Source organism: Corvus hawaiiensis, chromosome 25 (genome assembly GCF_020740725.1).
Source record: "Corvus hawaiiensis isolate bCorHaw1 chromosome 25, bCorHaw1.pri.cur, whole genome shotgun sequence".
Classification (NCBI taxonomy): domain Eukaryota; kingdom Metazoa; phylum Chordata; class Aves; order Passeriformes; family Corvidae; genus Corvus; species Corvus hawaiiensis.
The window spans coordinates 5,630,982-5,647,577 of record NC_063237.1 but is presented as its reverse complement, the minus strand read 5'-3'; the positions used below and the strand labels follow the sequence as shown (position 1 = coordinate 5,647,577).

Sequence of the window (16,596 nt, the reverse complement as noted above, 5' to 3'; positions counted from 1 at the left end):
TCGCACCTCGAGCGGGGTGCCAGGAAAACGTGTGGCACGTGTGGCATCACCTGGGAATGAGCGGATTTCTTGGAGCTCTCCTCTCAGCTCAGCTCTGCTGCTGCTGCTGCTGCCCCACACCCTCAGGGACAGTGGAAATCCACTTTTTTAAAGCTACCTGGATAAAAGTGTTCAGTTCTGTGCCTTTGAGAGTGGCAGGGTCGCAGGAGGGCCCTCACATCCTTAAGGAGCTGCAGGACAGCTCTCAGGCTCAGCCTCAGCGGTCAGACAGGAACAGGGACGTGCATTTCACCTCTCTGCCCCTGGTGAGAGCCCTTCAGACTGAATGACCAGAGCCCTGGAGCTAATGATTAGGTAATTCCTGGGGCCTAATCCCAGGCAGGTCTAAGAGAACAGATACTCCTGAAAGGTATCATTTTAATGTCATTCTTGAGCAGAAACTCTGCCCCACGGCGTTGCCTTGGCAGTCAGCCCCAGATCTGTGCAGGTCTGACCCCTCGAGGGGTGTCCTCACAAGGGGGTGAGTTTTAATTCACCTTTCTGTGACAGGAGCTGGCCCTGGTCCCCCACTCCAGGTGTGCCCAAGCTCTCAGCCAGGTTCACAGCACCATTTATCACCTGCCCAAGGGCAGAGCAAAGCTTGGATCTGTCCAGGAGTGGCAGGGGGAGAAGGATTCTGCTTTGGAAGGGTCACAGCTGACTCCTGGGTGGGCTGCACCGTGACCTGCAGAGCCTGAGCCTTGCTCTGACACTGCCCCTCAGCTTGGGGCTGGAGAAGCGGCACAGAATTTAGGATTAGGTTTACGCAGGCAGCTGGGATTCAGTGCTGGTCCCATGTCCTCAGGGTCCTGCAAAGCCCAGGTGTTCCCAGGAGCCCGTCCCTGCTTGGGAAGCTGCAGACTGTGTCTCTGGGCTTGCCACAGACGCTGTTGTTTTAACGAACCAGTGCCTGTTTTGATTTCTGGGATAACTTGGGCTTTGTTGCTTTGTGGGGAAGGAGAAAAAAGAAAAGGCTGAGAGCCTGTTCCCATCAGCCTCTTTCACAAATACTGGAGCTGCTGCTTCGAGCTCCACCAGAGAAACAGAAAAGCATCAAAAACATTGGCAGGGCCGGGGAGCGCTTGGCTGCCACTCCGCATTCCCTCCCCAGGCTGTGTCTGCGGGATGAGAGCAGGCACGGCTCCCGGCGATCCTGCCCTGCACAGCCTGCCAGGCTGCGGGGACAGCAGCGGGGACAGCAGAGGGACAGCCCTGCCCGCCCCCGGGCACTGCCAGCCGACAGAGCTGTGACACCGGCACAGCACCAGTGCCCAGCAGGGGAGAATGAGCTCAGGGGAGAGCAAAAACAGGGCCAGGGAGAGCTGGGGAGGGCACAGAATTGTGCAGTCACTGCTGATGCTGGGCATCTCTGTGGCAAGAGTGTCAAGGTCCCTCAGGCACCGGGACAGGTGTGGCACAGACACACACCGAGCTGCCACCAAAAATTAAGAAGAGAGAGAGAGAGCTCTGAACTGTTTTGGGCACTCCTTTTGTCTCAGAATCCTCTCTCAGTGCAGCCCCAGCCCTGGCCATGTGCTGTTTGCAGCCCCCAGTGCTTCAGCGAGCTGCTGAGCGGGGACAGATGGCATCTGATGTCCCAGCCCGTGCCATGTGTGCCGTGTGTGTGCTCTCCTTGCCCAGCTCCAGGCTCACGTGTTGCCATCCCCCATCCCCAACCTAGAGAAGGAGTTTATCCCAATCACAGGGAACCTGCAGGGAGCAAGGGGACCATCAGCGTTTCTTGCCGGAGCAGGGACAAAGAGAAGCCTTTTACAGCTGCTGCCACGAAGTGTGAGTGAGCCTGAGGAAGCCTTTTATGAGGGGGGACTGAGGAAATGATGGCTGTGCCTGAGCCCACACACAGCCACGGGGCTCTGCCCTCACCACAGGGCTCAGGAACCCAAGCCTCCTGAGATCTGGGGTCTGGGCAGGTGTTGGGTGAACGGGATGCAGGTGACTGAAAGTCGCTGGCCCAGAATTATGTCTGGAATTGTTATTAATGACTTAGAGAGCGCCTGTTATAAAGCTGATTTTTATTTTGACAGTTAAACCTGGTTCTACCGCAGGAGTCAGGGCAGGAGTTCAGACTCTGAGGGTACCTGCTCTGCACTGGGATGGAGAGGCTCAGCCACCCTCCGTCCGCCTCCTGAGCCTGGCAGGCAGGGCTGCTCCTCATCTGACTGATCCTCAGTGCAGGCAGCGCCCTGGGAAGCAGAAAATAGCTGGAAATAGCTGGGCAGTGCTGTGCTCTGGTCTGGATCCCACTTTGCCTGGCAGGGGACAAAACCCAGCCTCATATCCGTGTTCCAGATCCCAAAGGGATGTGCTGGACAGGCTCCTGCGCGGGGCATTCCTGGCCCCAGGTGTTCCTGGAGGCAGAGTGGGGTGGAGGCAGAGCCACAGGAGAGGGGGAAGTCACATCCCTGAGGATTTTGGAACAGCCTCTCCCCTCTGTGGGAGAGCTGCACACCAAACACCCCCAAATTTAGCCTCTGACACAGCATTTTGTGTGCCTGGCTTGGCCCTGGTGACACAAGGGTGGCAACTGTCACCTGCTGAGCCCTGGGGCCATCGGGGCAGCAGCTGCCGGTGCCGGCAGCACACACGATCCCTGTCCCCATCATGAGACCACGGGGACATTGCTCACGTAGCATCACAGTGTCTGCAAAAGGGGCCAAATTCAGCCCCTCCCTGACTTCACAGAGAGGGCTGGGGCACCAGCAAGGCAATTGGAGTCTGAGCAGAGCCTTTCCCCTCAGTATTTTGGGGTTCAGTCCCCTCACAAAGATCTGTGTGTGTGGGATGTCCTGTAACTGAAGGGCTGAGCAGGTACAGGCTGTGGCTTGGCACTCATTTATTTGGGCTCATTCCAGCTGCAGGTCTGGAGATGCTCAGGGACCCTCCAAGGGCTCGTCACTCCACCCCTTTTTTGTCCTTGAGGCCACTTGCCTGTGGGCTCCCTAAAAACAGCAGCTGGGCTGGGGGGTGGGGCACAGAGGTGGCCACAGTCCCTCCATGACCCCACTGGTGCCACAGATGAGCTCAGCGTGGACTCCCAGCTGGGCACTGTCCTTCCTTCCTGCTGCACAGGAGCAACACAAATCCAAGGCAAACAAGAGAAGAGCAGAGGCAGATTTATTCCTCTCTCCTCCTGATTGCTGCAGGCACTTTTACAGACCAACACCCACCTTCCACCGCCACGCAACTCAGCCACCAGCTCAGAAACCAGGCACTGGGATCCCCTTTTCCCTCTCCCCAGTGCCCTTCTGGGCTAGAGCACAGTCCTCTGAGACACAGCCTCACATTCTGGGGTAGGAGTGACCCTGGGGTGAGAGCAGAACGCCCTGCATGGTGACCCAACCCAGGAGAAAATTTGCATTGCAGTCACTCACACTCACACTTCAGTCCCACTCTTCTTTCCAGTTCCAAGTCCTTTTTTTTTCCAGCCATCAGCCTTGAGAAGCACAAGTGTGGCTGCCTCAGGGCCCTGCTAAACACTGATGGTGAGAAGTAGGGGTCTGGCATTGCGGATTCCCCATCCCTGTCCCCCCCACCTTCCCACATCTGGGGCCTTTAGGATTTTTCCTTCTCTTTTCCTTCCTCAGACTGTTGTTCTTCCCCCACTGGCTGCTCCTGCTGGGTTATCTTCACCTCGTTGACTCTGGCCTTCAGCTCCTTGCCTGTCCGGGGAGCCACAATGCTCAGGATGCCGTCGTGGGACAAGGTGGCCCTCACCAGCAAGGGGTCCACGTCCAGGGGCAGGATGTAGGTCCTGGTGAACTCCCTGGAGATGAAGCCGTGGCGGTCAGCCTTCTGCGGGTGCTGCCCCACCACCTCCAGCAGGTTGTCCACGGTGCGGACGCTGAGCTCGTCGGGCAGGAACTGGCAGACGTCCAGGAACACCTGGAACTTGTGCTCGTTCAGGCAGATCTCCGAGGTGCCCCTCTCCAGCTGCTTGTTGATCCGGGGCCGGATGTAGTAGCCGTGGTACAGGGCAGGGGCTAAAATCTCGGATGGGGACACACCTGGAAAGGAGACTCAGTGAGGAGTTTCCAGGGAATGGGGTTGGAGCAGCAGACAGGGGAGGGTGACAGGAGGAGTTTGGGACCTGGAAAACACCTTGGCTTTGCCACATCACCACACCAGGGGTGGAGTCTGCTGCAGTTCCCACCTTTGTGCCCCTAAAACACACCCAGATCCGCATCCCTGCCAGCCACTGCCTGCCACCAGGCTGCCCAGGGCTGCCAGCAAGCCCAGGGCTGGCATCCAGCTTCACATGTTGGGTGCACAGGGAGGGCCTGCTGGGTGTGCTGGGAGCTGTGCAGCGCAGAGCCCGCAGCAGGGATGGGCATGGAAATTGCTGATGGTGAAGAAACCGCCCTGAGGAACTAAAGGCCTTTTGTGTGCCATTGTCCAGGGGGCTTTCCTTGGAGCTTTTTGCCTTTTCACGCTGTTGTGCTGGTGCTGAATGGTTCTGCTGCTGCCCACATTCCTTCCCCTCCGCCAGCCACTGCCCAGCTTTGTGCTGAACGCCCCAGCTCAGCTTTTCTCCACATCCCCCCCGGCTGGAAAAGCTTCCCCCCCCCCCTCCCCTGAGCGTTTTTTGCTCCATGTTTTCACAGCATGTGCATGAATGCCAGAGCATGGGTGGCACGAGGGAGGGACGGGATGGGCAGCAGTGGGCATGGATGGAGAAGTGGACATGAAGAGACAGACCCTGGATATTCCCTGGCTTTTCCCCCTGATTTGATCTGTGTTCCTCCACTCAAAATTCCTCGGCCCCAGCTACCTGCTCTGGAGCTCGAGCTCCCCAGAGGGAACTCCACCAGCCCTCCTGCAGCAGAGGGGAGAAAGGTGCAGGGCAGGGGGGGATCCCAGCTCCTTCCTTACCTTCCCCAAAGTTCTGGTCGTAGATCTTGCTGGGGTTGGCGAACTCGTACTCGCAGCTCATGGGGTAGGCGTGGGGCACGGTGCGGGTGGCCATGGCAGGGACGGGCACCTTCCTCCCAGCCCTCGCTGCCTCTCGGACTGAAGGCTGCAGGCTGCGAGGCTTCAGCTGGGTGAATTCCAAAGGGAGGAGTGTGTGATAATAAAGATGGACCAAAATAGCCCCGCACAGGCCCCAGGGTGCCGGGCCAGGGCAGCCAGGGAAGCTTCTCGCTGCATTCCAGCAGGGAGGGCAGGCTCTGCCTGCGCCCAGGGACACCTCGGGGACACCCTGCACATCCCCCCAGCCTCTGAGGGTCCCTTCTGGAGCAGGGGCTGCAGGAAGTGCTTGGGCAGCCGAGCACAGCCGGGACTTGGGAGCTGAGGGAGGCAGGACAGGCCCCAGGCTCTGCTGCTCCAAAGCAAGGGCCAGCGAGAGGCTCATGGTAGCAGGCTCAGGGAGCCCCTGACACTGGTATTGGTGGCCCTAAGCCCCCGTGGGTGGCTGGTGATGTTCAGGTCATGTAATTCCCACCATGAGCTTGGGGCTCAAGCCCCTCCTGTTCCCTACGTGAGGAGCCTGATTTTCCCAAAAAACTGAGCTCAAGTCTTTTGTTGCTTTGAGTGGTGAAGGGCTGCAGGGAGTTAGACAGGACCCAGATCCCACTGCTGTCACCTCCCCATCCTGAGCCGTGCTGGCTGCCCAGGCTCTGCCCTTGGCCAGGGCTTTGGCACAGTGTCACGGAGAAATGTTGCTGCCAGACATCACCAGTTAGCCCAGGCTCTGAATGTGGCCTAAATCCAGTTTTACTGAGCAGGGCTGGTGGGCTGCTGGTGCTGCAGCAGGGGAGGAGTGCCCAGCTGAGCTCTGCATGCCCTGAAACCAGAGCTTTCCTTGAGCCCAGCAGTGCGAGGGAGCAGGTGCAGTGCTGTTGATGTAATGGGGACTTGGAGAGGGTATTTATGGTCTGGGCTGCTGCACAGAGCAAATCCTGCTCCCTATTCTTCCAGGCAAGCCAAGAGGAAGAGGCTCAGAGCCTTTTGCAAAGGGCTGGCAGAGCTGGCAGTGCCTCTGAGCCAGAAACTGTGTTTAACTTGCGAGCTCTCACAGGCAGAGAAGCTCTTGCCCTTCAACAGTTGCTAGGCTGAGTCCATTCCTGTGATTTGGGTTCATGGGCGAGGCAGGAATTAAAATAAATGTGTGAATTATTAGGAGAAGAGCTGCAGGAAGGCAGGTTAGTGCAGGGGCAGAGGCAGACAGAGGTGCTCTGCTCTGTGGAGGCCGTGAGCATGCCCAGGTTCTCTCTGGAGTCACAGCGTGGGGGTCTTCTCTCCAGAAAAATGGGTTCTGCAGTGGGCAAAAGATGAGGAGTGTTGGTGGAGAAATCCATGCTCTATTTACACACACCATGAGGGCAGCAGGACTCGCTGGGCTCCAGAGCTGCAGTGCCAGGGGCATCCCAGCAAAGCCCTCCTGGCACCTTCCCTGCCCCTGCCTCTGGGCTCCCTGTGCTGCCGGGAGAGGCACAGCCCCGGTGGGCGATGCGGGAGCCGAGGTCTCGGTGCTGGGAACAACGGCCCCTTGTCCTGGTCCCCTGAGCCAAAGACAGGAGCTGCATTGATCCTGCTGGCATCCAGAGCAGCTGGGAACATCCGCCAAGCCCTCCCGGCCTGTGCGGATAAACAGCACGTGGGCAGCGGGGCGGGCGCCTGGGCACTCCGGCTTCTTGCTGCCCCATTGGGTTCCTTTTCTTCCTCTCCCCTGCCCCCTCCTCCTCAGCAGCGCGCTCAAATCCCTCAGACAGCTACTGGGCACCGCCGAAGGGCCCAGCCCAGGAGTGGGACAATAAAATCCCTGACACCACTGTTCAAGAGGCCTCGGGGGGGTGGAAGGCCAGGCCAGCTGCACGGGTATAAAGCTGTCCCCGCTCCCGGCACGGCACTGCAGCACAGTTGTTTGCCAGGCTCCTCCAGCGCTCTCCAATGGATATCACCATCCACAACCCCCTGATCCGCAGGCCCTTCTTCTCTTGGTTGGCACCGAGTCGTATCTTTGACCAGATTTTCGGGGAGCACCTGCCGGAGTCAGAGCTGCTCCCTGTTTCCCCCAGCTTCAGCCCCTTCCTGATGAGATCCTCCATCCTTCGGATGCCCAGTTGGCTAGAGACAGGACTCTCCGAGGTAATCTTTGCTTCTTTGTGACTGCTGGGGGCACAGCCTGGTGGCTCTGGAGGCCCAGGAGAGCTGAGAGCTTGGAAGATGCTGGTAGGTGGTTATTTAGGAAAAAGGCTGGGGAAAAGGGTGCTGTGTTTGTGCCTCTGCATTGTTTGGGATGGAGCAAGTCTTGCCATAGTGCTGGGAACAGAGGCAAACTGAGTTCAGGGTGCATGCAGGTGACCCTGGGAGCTGCCAGAGGAAAGGAGGAAGATTAATTTCCCTCATTTCCCTAATTTATCTCATTTCCCTCATTTCCCAGTCTGCTGTGCCAAACGTTCAATCCCACTCCCACCTGAGAAGTGAAGAGCACAGGGGCCGTGGGATCCTCATGTCAGGCAGTGCAGGAGCCCACGGCTGCTGAGGGAAAAGGGGCCTATTTTAAACAATCACTGCCCCGAAAAACAGCATTTTAATAAGATCCAGGACCAAGAGGATCATGGAGCAGGCGCCTCCTTGCTCCTGCCTGTCCTGCAAGTCAACTGTCTTATTTACAAGGAGCCTGTGGAGCTATTGCAAGCAGAAGGAGTGGAAGTATTATTTTTTTATCCTTGCATAATGTTCTCCTTGATTTAGTGACCTGGGTCTGGCTGCCCAGTGAAGCAGCCACAATAAAGAGTCAGTTTTAAATAAAGAGTCAGTTTTAACTAATTCAGGTTGAGAATCTTAGGTCCTTGATGGGCATTAATGCAAGGCCAGCAAGGGACAGAGGCACTCAGGTCAGATCCCAAAATAAAGGTCAGTGTGTGTGTAGAGACCAGCTCGAGTCTTGACCTGCTGCATTCCTTTTTAACCCTCACCTGCTCTTTTCTGAAGTCACCTCCTGGTTTTTGCAGATGCGACTGGATAAGGACAAATTTTATGTGAACCTGGATGTGAAGCATTTCTCCCCTGAGGAGCTGAAGGTGAAGGTGCTCGGGGACATGATCGAGATCCACGGGAAGCACGAGGAGCGCCAGGTACCTCTGCTTTAACTTTGTCACTGGGAACTCCCTCACCTCTGGTGACTGTAAAACAATCCTGTGCTCATCTCAAATATGTGTAATTTTTTTTTATCAAGATGCTCTGTGCAACCCACCCTCAGCTGATCCCAGACAGGGCAGCAAGAGGGTGGAGGTTTATTGCTGATGTTGCATGAACTGTGAGCTGAACTGGAAAATCATCTGTGAAATGGGCATTTTTGGGCTTCCTTTCTCTCTGGGAAGGGGCCAGGAATGCAGGGAGGCGTCCAATGAGCTAAAAATGAACTGTAATACTTAAGCCACATAATGAATCAGTGCATTGCCCTGTGTGTAACCTTTCCTAGGCCCAGCTATCAGTTTCTAATCCTTTAAAAGTTGTGTTCTGCTGTCATCCATCCCTCTCCTTGCTGGCTCTGGAGACCTGTGTGGACACTGGGCAGGCAGAAATGCAAAGCCATGCCCAGAGCTGGATGTAACAGCATTTCCAGTCCCCATCCCCTGTCCCCAAAGTAGCTGTGTCCCTGGAACTGCCATTCCCAGGCGCTCCCAGGAGCACAGATGTGTCAGTCAGGAAACCCAGCGCTCCCCGTCGCTGGTGGGAGCCTGTAATCCTGGTGTAGCTTCTGGAACTCTTTTTGGCCAAGAACATAATCGAGCACTGAGATCAAGCACTGAGGGTCTCCAGGGCAGGTGTGATTGGGAATGGCACCTCGGGAATGCCGGCACAAGGGTGACACAAAGCCTCCTCCTGTAAATCCCCTGTGTGGACCTGCAGGCACCAGCAGCCCAGGCCGTGTCTCACTGTGGCTCTTTAAAGAGGGCAGCTCATCACAGAACCCTTTTAACTCCCTTGAAAGCTTTCCTTTGAGAGCACCAACTCCCCTTTAGCAGCCTTTAAGCAAAAGCCCCATGGTTAAGGCGGAACCGGGCAAATATTTCTAATTAGAAGCCGCTTCTCCTCTCCTTTCTGCAGGACGAGCACGGCTTCATCGCCAGGGAGTTCAACAGGAAATACCGGATCCCAGACGACGTGGACCCGCTGACCATCACATCATCGCTCTCCCTGGACGGGGTGCTGACCGTGAGCGCTCCCCGCAAACAGAGCGACGTCCCCGAGCGCACCATCCCCATCACCCGCGAGGACAAACCGGCCATCGCCGGCGCCCAGAGGAAGTAGGGGCTGCTCTGCTGCCCTAAACCGCCCTGGGGAGCCATTCCAGAGCTCTTTCCTCCATCAGATGCCAGCTGTACTGAATGGCTGCTCGTATTATTTATGCTGAGTAAGTTTACTAACGAATAAACCATGGATAAGCAGTTTGGATTGATTTGTTTGGGGTTTGGGGTTGAGAAAGGTGGATAAAAGGTGCAGGGGAACATCATTCTTGGGTGGCAGGTGTGTCCAGGACAGCTTATCTGGGTGTTCAGCAGCACGTTGCACATCACACGCTGTGTTCTCTCTCACTTCAACGCTGCCAGAGGATTTCAGGGTGTTTCACAAGCAACAGGAAAGTTTCTCCTGTGGAGATTAAACTGGTAAAACAGCTCCATGACAATTGAAACCCATTTGAAGTGTGGGTATTTGATAACAGCTGGCTGGAATACAACTGTATCTTAAATCTCTAGAATGATTCATGTGATGGAGAAACATCCAGGGGCTGCAGCCAGTTCAGAGCAGCTGCAGGTGAAAACTGCAGGGCTGCAGTAAACACAGGTCTACCCCAAGAGAAGGAAAACATCTTGCCCTGATGATGCAAATCACATCCCTTTGAAACTCTGGTGTTAGTGCCCTTCAAACAGTGAGCAGCATCTGATGTCTGTAGCAGCAATCTGATTTATGCCAGCATTGCTGAGTGATACAAACCACTACTAAAGTCCTTTTCGGGCATCTTCATCTGCTTAGCACCTCTCTTCAAAGGGGTAGAAAGGGAAGTCTGGATTACTGGAACTGAGTTTCAAAAATTCATCTTCAAAAAGGACAGAATGCCACAGATCTGTCACACAGATCACCAGACTCAGTCATGAGCTGACCTATTTTCTATGTTCCTTATCCCTGCTAAGACAAAAGTTCTGTTAGCAGGGATCACAGTACACCTCAGGTGAGCAGAGGAAATCCTTCTTCTGTGGCTGTAGGTGAGAAAAATAAAATGAGCACTCTGTGATGTGGGGTCACTGTCAAATACCCCAAATCCCCCCTCACTTCCAAGGTCTGGTGTTTCCTATTAGCTGGTTCTAATTAGCTCTCTAATTAGCTGAGGTGTTAATTGGGCTTGTCTGGCCAGGCACAGCCACCTCTGCACACCAGAACAAACCCCAGACACACACAGAGGTTACAGATTAAAAAGCAGGAAGAACATTTTCCACACGGCTTTCATGTGTGACAGGTCTTGGTGCTGGAAGGAAATCCCTGCACCACTGGTTCCTGAGGGTTTCTGTTGCTTTTCCTGCATCCCTCTTGTTCCTTCTGCACTTGGAGGCCTGGAGTGCAGCAGGACTGAGCAGCTGGGCTGCTCAAAGGACGTTCCAGCTCAGGGTGGTGGCCTGGAAATCAATGAGGTTTTTGTTCAAATCCCGAAAGAATCAACATTGAAAGGAAAAATAGTAAGAATTTATCCTGAAAGTGCAGCTCAGGGAAATCTTTTCTACAGCCCAGGGGTCTTGTCAGGCTCAAATCAGCAGCAAGAAATGGGCATTTTGAGTGAAAGCTCTCTGGGGATAAACTGGATGAGGTCAGCCAGACAAGAATACTTGAAATACAAAACCACTCCCTGAGTGACCTGAAATACCTGTTCTGGGGTGGCACAGGAGCACAGCCCAGCACGGAGAGAATGACAGAAAACACCTCTCTCATCTCCAGGCACAAACATCACCGAGAAGCTCCTCACATCCAACAGATTGTCCCAGTTCCACACACGTTAAAATTCACTGTCTGATGTCCCCCTGTAATCTGCAGCAGGTTGTTTCCAAGCAGTGAGTGTGCTGGAAAGGAAAACTCACATTTAGCATGGCTGAGTATGAGTTTGGAGGGTTTTTTTTAATGATTGGAATGGGAAGGTTGTGTGGTAATTATTTTCTCCAGGCCACTCCCCCACCCTTTAAAATAGACAAAATGATTCACCCAAGGCCACAGGGACCCAGTGCCTGGCCCAGAGCTCACAAACTGTGTGCTGGGTCCGTGTTGGAGCTCAGCTTTGCCCATTGCAAACCTTCCTCTGTCATCATCCGTGTGCAACTCTGTCCTGACACACTGTCCCTGCCCTGTGGGGCAGCTGTGGGCACACAAATAGAGCAGGTGACACCCAAAGCTGGCTGTTGTGTATATCACAGACCATAATTCCCTTCCTTCTCAAAGGCATCATACACATATGTGAGGCAGGATAATTAATTTACCTTGTAGCACCCTGTTGAGGAATTAGGGACCTTCTTATTACACCTTGATTATGCCTGCAATTATCTGACACCAAATTATGCTTCCAGCACCTTTCCACTGCTTCTCTTCTCCTTTTCTTCTCTTTCTGTCTGCCTCCCCTTCTCCCCTTTGGGAATTAAAGCTGCACAAATATTGTCAGAGTGAAAGAATTGCAGGTACAGGTAGAGGCAGGTACAGGTGAAGATGAGTTCAGAGGACGCCACCAAGTTGATTATAGGGCTGGAACTCCTCTGCTATGAGGAAAGGCTGAGAGAATTGGGATTGCTGGGAAAAGGGAAGATTTCAGGGTGAACTAATTGTGGCCTTGCAGTACCTGATGGGAGCCCCCAGGAAAGATGGAGAGGGACTATTTACAAAGGCCTGGGTGACAGGCCAAGGGGGAATGGCTCAAAACTGACAGAGAGCAGGGTTAGATTGGATATTAATAGGAAACTTTACCCTGTGAGGGCGGTGAGGCTCAGGCACAGGCTGCCCAGAGAAGCTGCGAAGTGGCTGGAAGTGTTTGAAGATGGGGCTTGGAGCAACCTGCGGTAGTGAAAGGTGTCCCTGCACAAGGAGATGACCTTTAAGGTCCCTTCTAACCCAAACCATTCCGCGATTCTGCGATCGTACGATCCCTCAGCTTTTTAACAACTGCTTTTTTTTTTTTTTTTTTTTTTTTTTTTTTTCCCCCTTCTTGTTTTCCTCCCGCAACACCCATTTCCTGCCGCACGCCGGCCGGCAGAGCTCCCGAACCGCTCCCACTCCCGGGGATGCCGCAGCTCCTCCTTCTCCGGGACACCGCCACCGCCCGGCTGCCGAGGAGCCCCCGGGGATGCCCGCGGGGGCCCGACGCCACCAGCAGTGGCCACTGACCGCGCCGCACGTCATGAGCGAGCGCCGGGGGCTGCGAGCCGCGGCCATGGGGCCGCCGCTCCGCCGCGTCCTGCTGCTCGGAGAGGGCAACTTCTCCTTCGCCGCGGCCCTGTGCGGGGCTCGGGGCACGCACGTCGTGGCCACTTGCTACGAGAGCGAGGAGGAGGCGGCCGGGCGCGGCGGAGCGGCGCGGAGCATCCGCCGGCTGCGGGACAGCGGTGCGATTGCGGGGACAGCCGGGGACGGGCTGGGCGTGGGCTTGGAGCGGGGGCTGCTGCTGAGCCATTCGCTGGCACCCTCCTGGCACCCAGAGTGGCATCTTTGCCCCGCGGGTCCCCGCTGCCGTGTGCCTTGGGAGCCCCCCGTCACTCCAGGGAGGGACTGGAATGGCCCAGCTGGCTAAAGGAAATACCTCAAAATGTGATCGGGATGAAATAGTACGGAAATAGTACTGAAAGGACTGTTTTCAACTGTCTTCAGGGGTTTCTGCTGCCTTGAAGGAGGGCAAAGGGCAAAGGGAACGCCGCAGGGCTTCCTGGTGTTCCCAGTGCTCGAGGCAGCCCTCACCTACTTAAAAATGCCCTGGAGGACTCGCATCCCCACCTTTCTTTAAAATTTGCCTCCCTGATAATCGTCAGAGCCTTGTTTTGTGTTTGCTGTTGCAGGAGCCGAGGTTGTGTTCTCTGTGGACTGCACCAAGCTGAAGGAGTACTTTTTACCAGGAAAACGGGAATTTGATCGTATTTATTTCAACTTCCCTCACTGTGGGAGGAAGGCTGGGGTGGTGAAGAACAGGGAGCTCCTTGCCTGCTTTTTCCATAGGTGAGTAACCCAGAAATAATTCTGCGTTAATTAACTGCCGTGGCACAGCTGTCCAGCTGCATTCCAGGTGTTTTTCCGGCACTGGGGGATCTGTGGGTGTGCTAACAGGACTTTTCTTGTTGCCTGGCTTCCCTTCCAGCTGCGCAGAAGTGCTGGCAGAGCAGGGAGAGGTCCACGTGGCCCTCTGCAATGGCCAGGGTGGCACTCCTGCGGACCAGCCCAGGAGGGAGTGGCACAACAGCTGGCAAATCGTGGCTGTGGCAGCGGGAGCTGGGTTTATCTTGAGCGACGTTCACCCTTTTAGAGCAGAGACTATCCACGGATACAAATGCACAGGTTACAGGTAACCATCACGTGGCAAAACTGAAATTCTGATGTTTGTGCTCTTAAAGCCAGCACTAGAATATTCTTTCAGGGTCTTGTTGGCTGGAGAGGAACTCCTTTTCATTTTCCTTGAAATTTTCCTTAAAATTTTCCTTAAAATAGCTGCAGTTCTTGTTCATCTCTAAGCAGAATAGGCAAGATTAAAATGCAAGCTTCCTGCCAAAGCACTCTCTAAAAATAAGACTATCTGAGGATTTTAAAGGTCAAAAGCATCCGTTTCAGAACAAGTATCAATCTCAGCCTAAAGACAGGAGGACTGTGGGGGTTGCTGCTGGCAGGGACCTCTGGCCATCATCTGGTCCTGCCTACTTGTGGCACATTAAATGTCAGAAATTATCAGTGACTTTGCTCTGGTTTTGTGTATTTTCAGGAGTCAGGATAAATCCTTCTGTGTAGAGGGTGCTTTGAACCACATTTTCACACGGAGCACACCACCCCTGTGTTTAACACCCATGAGCTGCAAGACACAACTGGGAAGCCAAAAAGTTTCTTTTCAAGTGCCACAAGTCCTCGCTGATAAAATTAATAGGTGAGTTTCATAATTAGTTTCTGACTGAGCTCTCCTGCTCTCAGTGGGAATGACCAGCAGAGGGGTCACATAAAGGCACATGGTGACTGCTGAGTCCTTTTTTGCAGTTAATTCTTGATTGTAACCTGCAGACAAACACCACTGCCCTGAAAATGTGCATCACCTTTGGTGAAAGACTTGGCTTGGTCAGGTAGTTCCTGGCTTAAGAATGTTTCGGGTGAATTGCTGGGCTCTAATTATGGCCGCAGGAAGGAAATCTGTGTAGTGGTGTCTGTAATTTGCACTTTTATTTTTCGCAGGGGTTTCCTCAAAGTGAATTCAAGTCATCCAGTAAGGACAATAAAGGAGAAGCTCAGTGCAGGGCTCAGCCAGGCTCTTCCACTGCAGAACATCAGCTCCTGCCTTCCTCTGCTCCACCAGGGTCACCTCCAGGGTGTTTGCCACTCCAACATCTTCTGGATCGCTCTGAGCCCAGGGGAGGCTCCAAGCACTGAGGAAACATCTCAGGGACTGGAAAACGCAGTTTGGTTTTCCCATTTTGGCCAGGACACAGATAGGAGTGTACAAGAAGGATGCCCCATTCCAAAGCAGTTTTATCTTAGGCCTTCCCTCCTGCCTCATGCTCAGGCAATAATACAAAAAGGAGCCTTTTCCCTAGGGACACTTCATGTTCTTTCCGGGCCAGTTTTCAGGCAGTGTCGGATCACTCCTTGCTCCATGCCTGTTTTCCATGAGATGCTCGTTGTGCTCGCAGTTAGGAGGGGCACAGAGAACAGCTGTATCCAGATGTTGGTGGATAACATTAAAACCACCACGAGTTCTCTTCACCAGGCCGTTTCTGGCATTAAACCCAGCATCAGCCTGCAGGAAGCAACAAGTTTTGGAACTGAGCTAAATGACTTTGCTGCTTTTGAATGTCAGCTGGGTGAAATTCAGCACTTCATCTGCATGGGGACAGACCCAGACCCCTCGGGCTCCTATGTGGGGGTTATCAGGACAGCTCCTGATGAATTAAAAAGCAGTGAGCTGGTTGTTGTCTCGGTCTCGCTGAACCTGGACCTCCTGGCCATGCTGCTCTGTGGAATATCCGACTGGAGAATGCTCTGGACATCGGACAGGCGCTTTCTGCAGCAGTTTCCTGAGGGAGAGTTGAGGCTTTTCAAGAGTTTTTCCCTCTATCCACCTTCCTACGTGCACGATGTCAGCTTCTGGGTTCCTGACGGGGAGGAGTTTGATGAAGTGGCTTTTCACACCCTTGCCAGGAGGGTGTCAGGTGAAATGGTCGTTTCCATCCAGTTAAGGGACAGTTTCCAGCAGCCAGGGACAGGACGGAGGAGCCTCTGCTACAGGGTGACTTTCCAGTCCTGTGACAGGGCCCTGGGCTGCCGGGAGGCAGCGGAGATGCAGCTGCGTTTTCGGGAGGAAATGCAGCAACACCTGGGTGTGACCCTGAGGTAGAACATCTCCCATGGTTTGCAGGAGCTCTGGCAGCTCCTGTGCCGGTTTCTGACCTGGAGAACATCACCTGCATCTCGTTGGAACTAACACTGTGTTATTATTGCAGTGCCTCCCACAAAGGCGGGGTGGACTTTGAGCACCTGCATGCGTTTAAATGTGGGATTCCTGTTAATGAGGACCAAGCGCTTTCCTGTTCTGTGTGTGTGTGTAATGAAACCTCGTTTTATAAAGTGGAGCCTTTCTTTTCTGGAGTCCTGTTAGAGTGGGTTTGATCTCTTTACTAATGCAAATTCCTGCTGCTGTGCACCCTGAGCCTCCCCTGGCCCAGCCTGAGGCCGTTCCCTCTCCTCCTGTCCCTGTTCCCTGGGAGCAGAGCCCGACCCCCCCGGCTGCCCCCTCCTGTCAGGGACTTGTGCAGAGCCACAAGGTCCCCCCTGAGCCTCCTTTGCTCCAGGCTCAGCCCCTTTCCAGCTCCCTCAGCCGCTCCTGGGGCTCCAGCCCCTTCCCAGCTCCATTCCCTTCCCTGGACACGCTCCAGCCCCTCAATGTCTGTCCTGTGCTGCCCTTTCCCCGTCTCCTGAGTGCAGAGGTACCAAATAAAGAACATTCTCCACCGGTGCGTTCCCCATTTCCTCACTTTTCTGCCAAACGCTGCCAGGGTAGGGGCAGGGCAGGGATGGAGCCTGGCTCGGACATGGGCGAGCAGGACAGGGACCGGGTGGGTGATGGACCCGGCTGTGCGGGGCAGCGCTCTCCCTGTGGCTGTCCCTGTGTCGATCCCTGTCCCTGTCCCTGTGTCGGTCCCTGTCCCTGTGTCACTCCCTGTCCCTATGTCAGTCCCTGTCCCTCTGTCTGTCCCCGTGTCAGTCCCTGTCCCTCTGTCGGTCCCTGTGTCAGTCCCTGTCCCTGTCCCTCTGTCTGTCCCTGTGTCAGTCCCTGTCCCTGTGTCAGTCCCTGTGTCAGTCCCTGTCCCTCTGTCT

The 16,596-nt window shown here is 54.7% G+C and overlaps 3 protein-coding genes and 1 long non-coding RNA gene across 6 annotated transcripts in view; 2 read left to right on the top strand and 2 right to left on the bottom strand.

The window, feature by feature from the left end:
- Positions 1-3,157: 3,157 nt before the first annotated feature.
- On the bottom strand, positions 3,158-5,118 carry HSPB2 (heat shock protein family B (small) member 2). The gene is made up of 2 exons (XM_048328803.1): positions 4,930-5,118; positions 3,158-4,064 (listed from the first exon to the last, which is right to left on the bottom strand). Exons 1-2 carry the CDS (start codon positions 5,021-5,023, stop codon positions 3,613-3,615), a joined length of 546 nt encoding a protein of 181 aa, XP_048184760.1. The 5' UTR covers positions 5,024-5,118; the 3' UTR covers positions 3,158-3,612.
- A 1,681-nt stretch (positions 5,119-6,799) lies between these two features.
- CRYAB (crystallin alpha B) lies at positions 6,800-9,455 on the top strand. The gene is made up of 3 exons (XM_048328687.1): positions 6,800-7,146; positions 8,016-8,138; positions 9,115-9,455. The coding sequence occupies exons 1-3, from the start codon at positions 6,949-6,951 to the stop codon at positions 9,316-9,318; spliced, it is 525 nt and encodes a 174-aa protein (XP_048184644.1). The 5' UTR covers positions 6,800-6,948; the 3' UTR covers positions 9,319-9,455.
- LOC125338231 overlaps positions 9,450-16,596 on the bottom strand; it is an 8,500-nt gene continuing 1,353 nt past the window's right edge. The window contains exons 1-3 of one of the 2 annotated variants that reach the window (XR_007208231.1): positions 12,007-12,268; positions 10,925-11,117; positions 9,450-10,679 (exon numbers count right to left, since the gene is read on the bottom strand). This is a non-coding gene — a long non-coding RNA (uncharacterized LOC125338231). Of the gene's footprint in view, positions 10,680-10,924; positions 11,118-12,006; positions 12,269-16,596 lie in introns of those variants that run through there. The other variant, XR_007208230.1, reaches the window with a different exon arrangement.
- On the top strand, positions 12,368-15,867 carry FDXACB1 (ferredoxin-fold anticodon binding domain containing 1). Of its 2 annotated transcripts, XM_048328684.1 has the most exons (5): positions 12,368-12,641; positions 13,089-13,245; positions 13,385-13,588; positions 14,000-14,158; positions 14,458-15,867. In XM_048328684.1, exons 1-5 carry the CDS (start codon positions 12,383-12,385, stop codon positions 15,614-15,616), a joined length of 1,938 nt encoding a protein of 645 aa, XP_048184641.1. In that variant the 5' UTR covers positions 12,368-12,382; the 3' UTR covers positions 15,617-15,867. The 2 variants fall into 2 exon arrangements, with proteins under 2 accessions (XP_048184641.1, XP_048184642.1); XM_048328685.1 differs by lacking the exon at positions 13,385-13,588.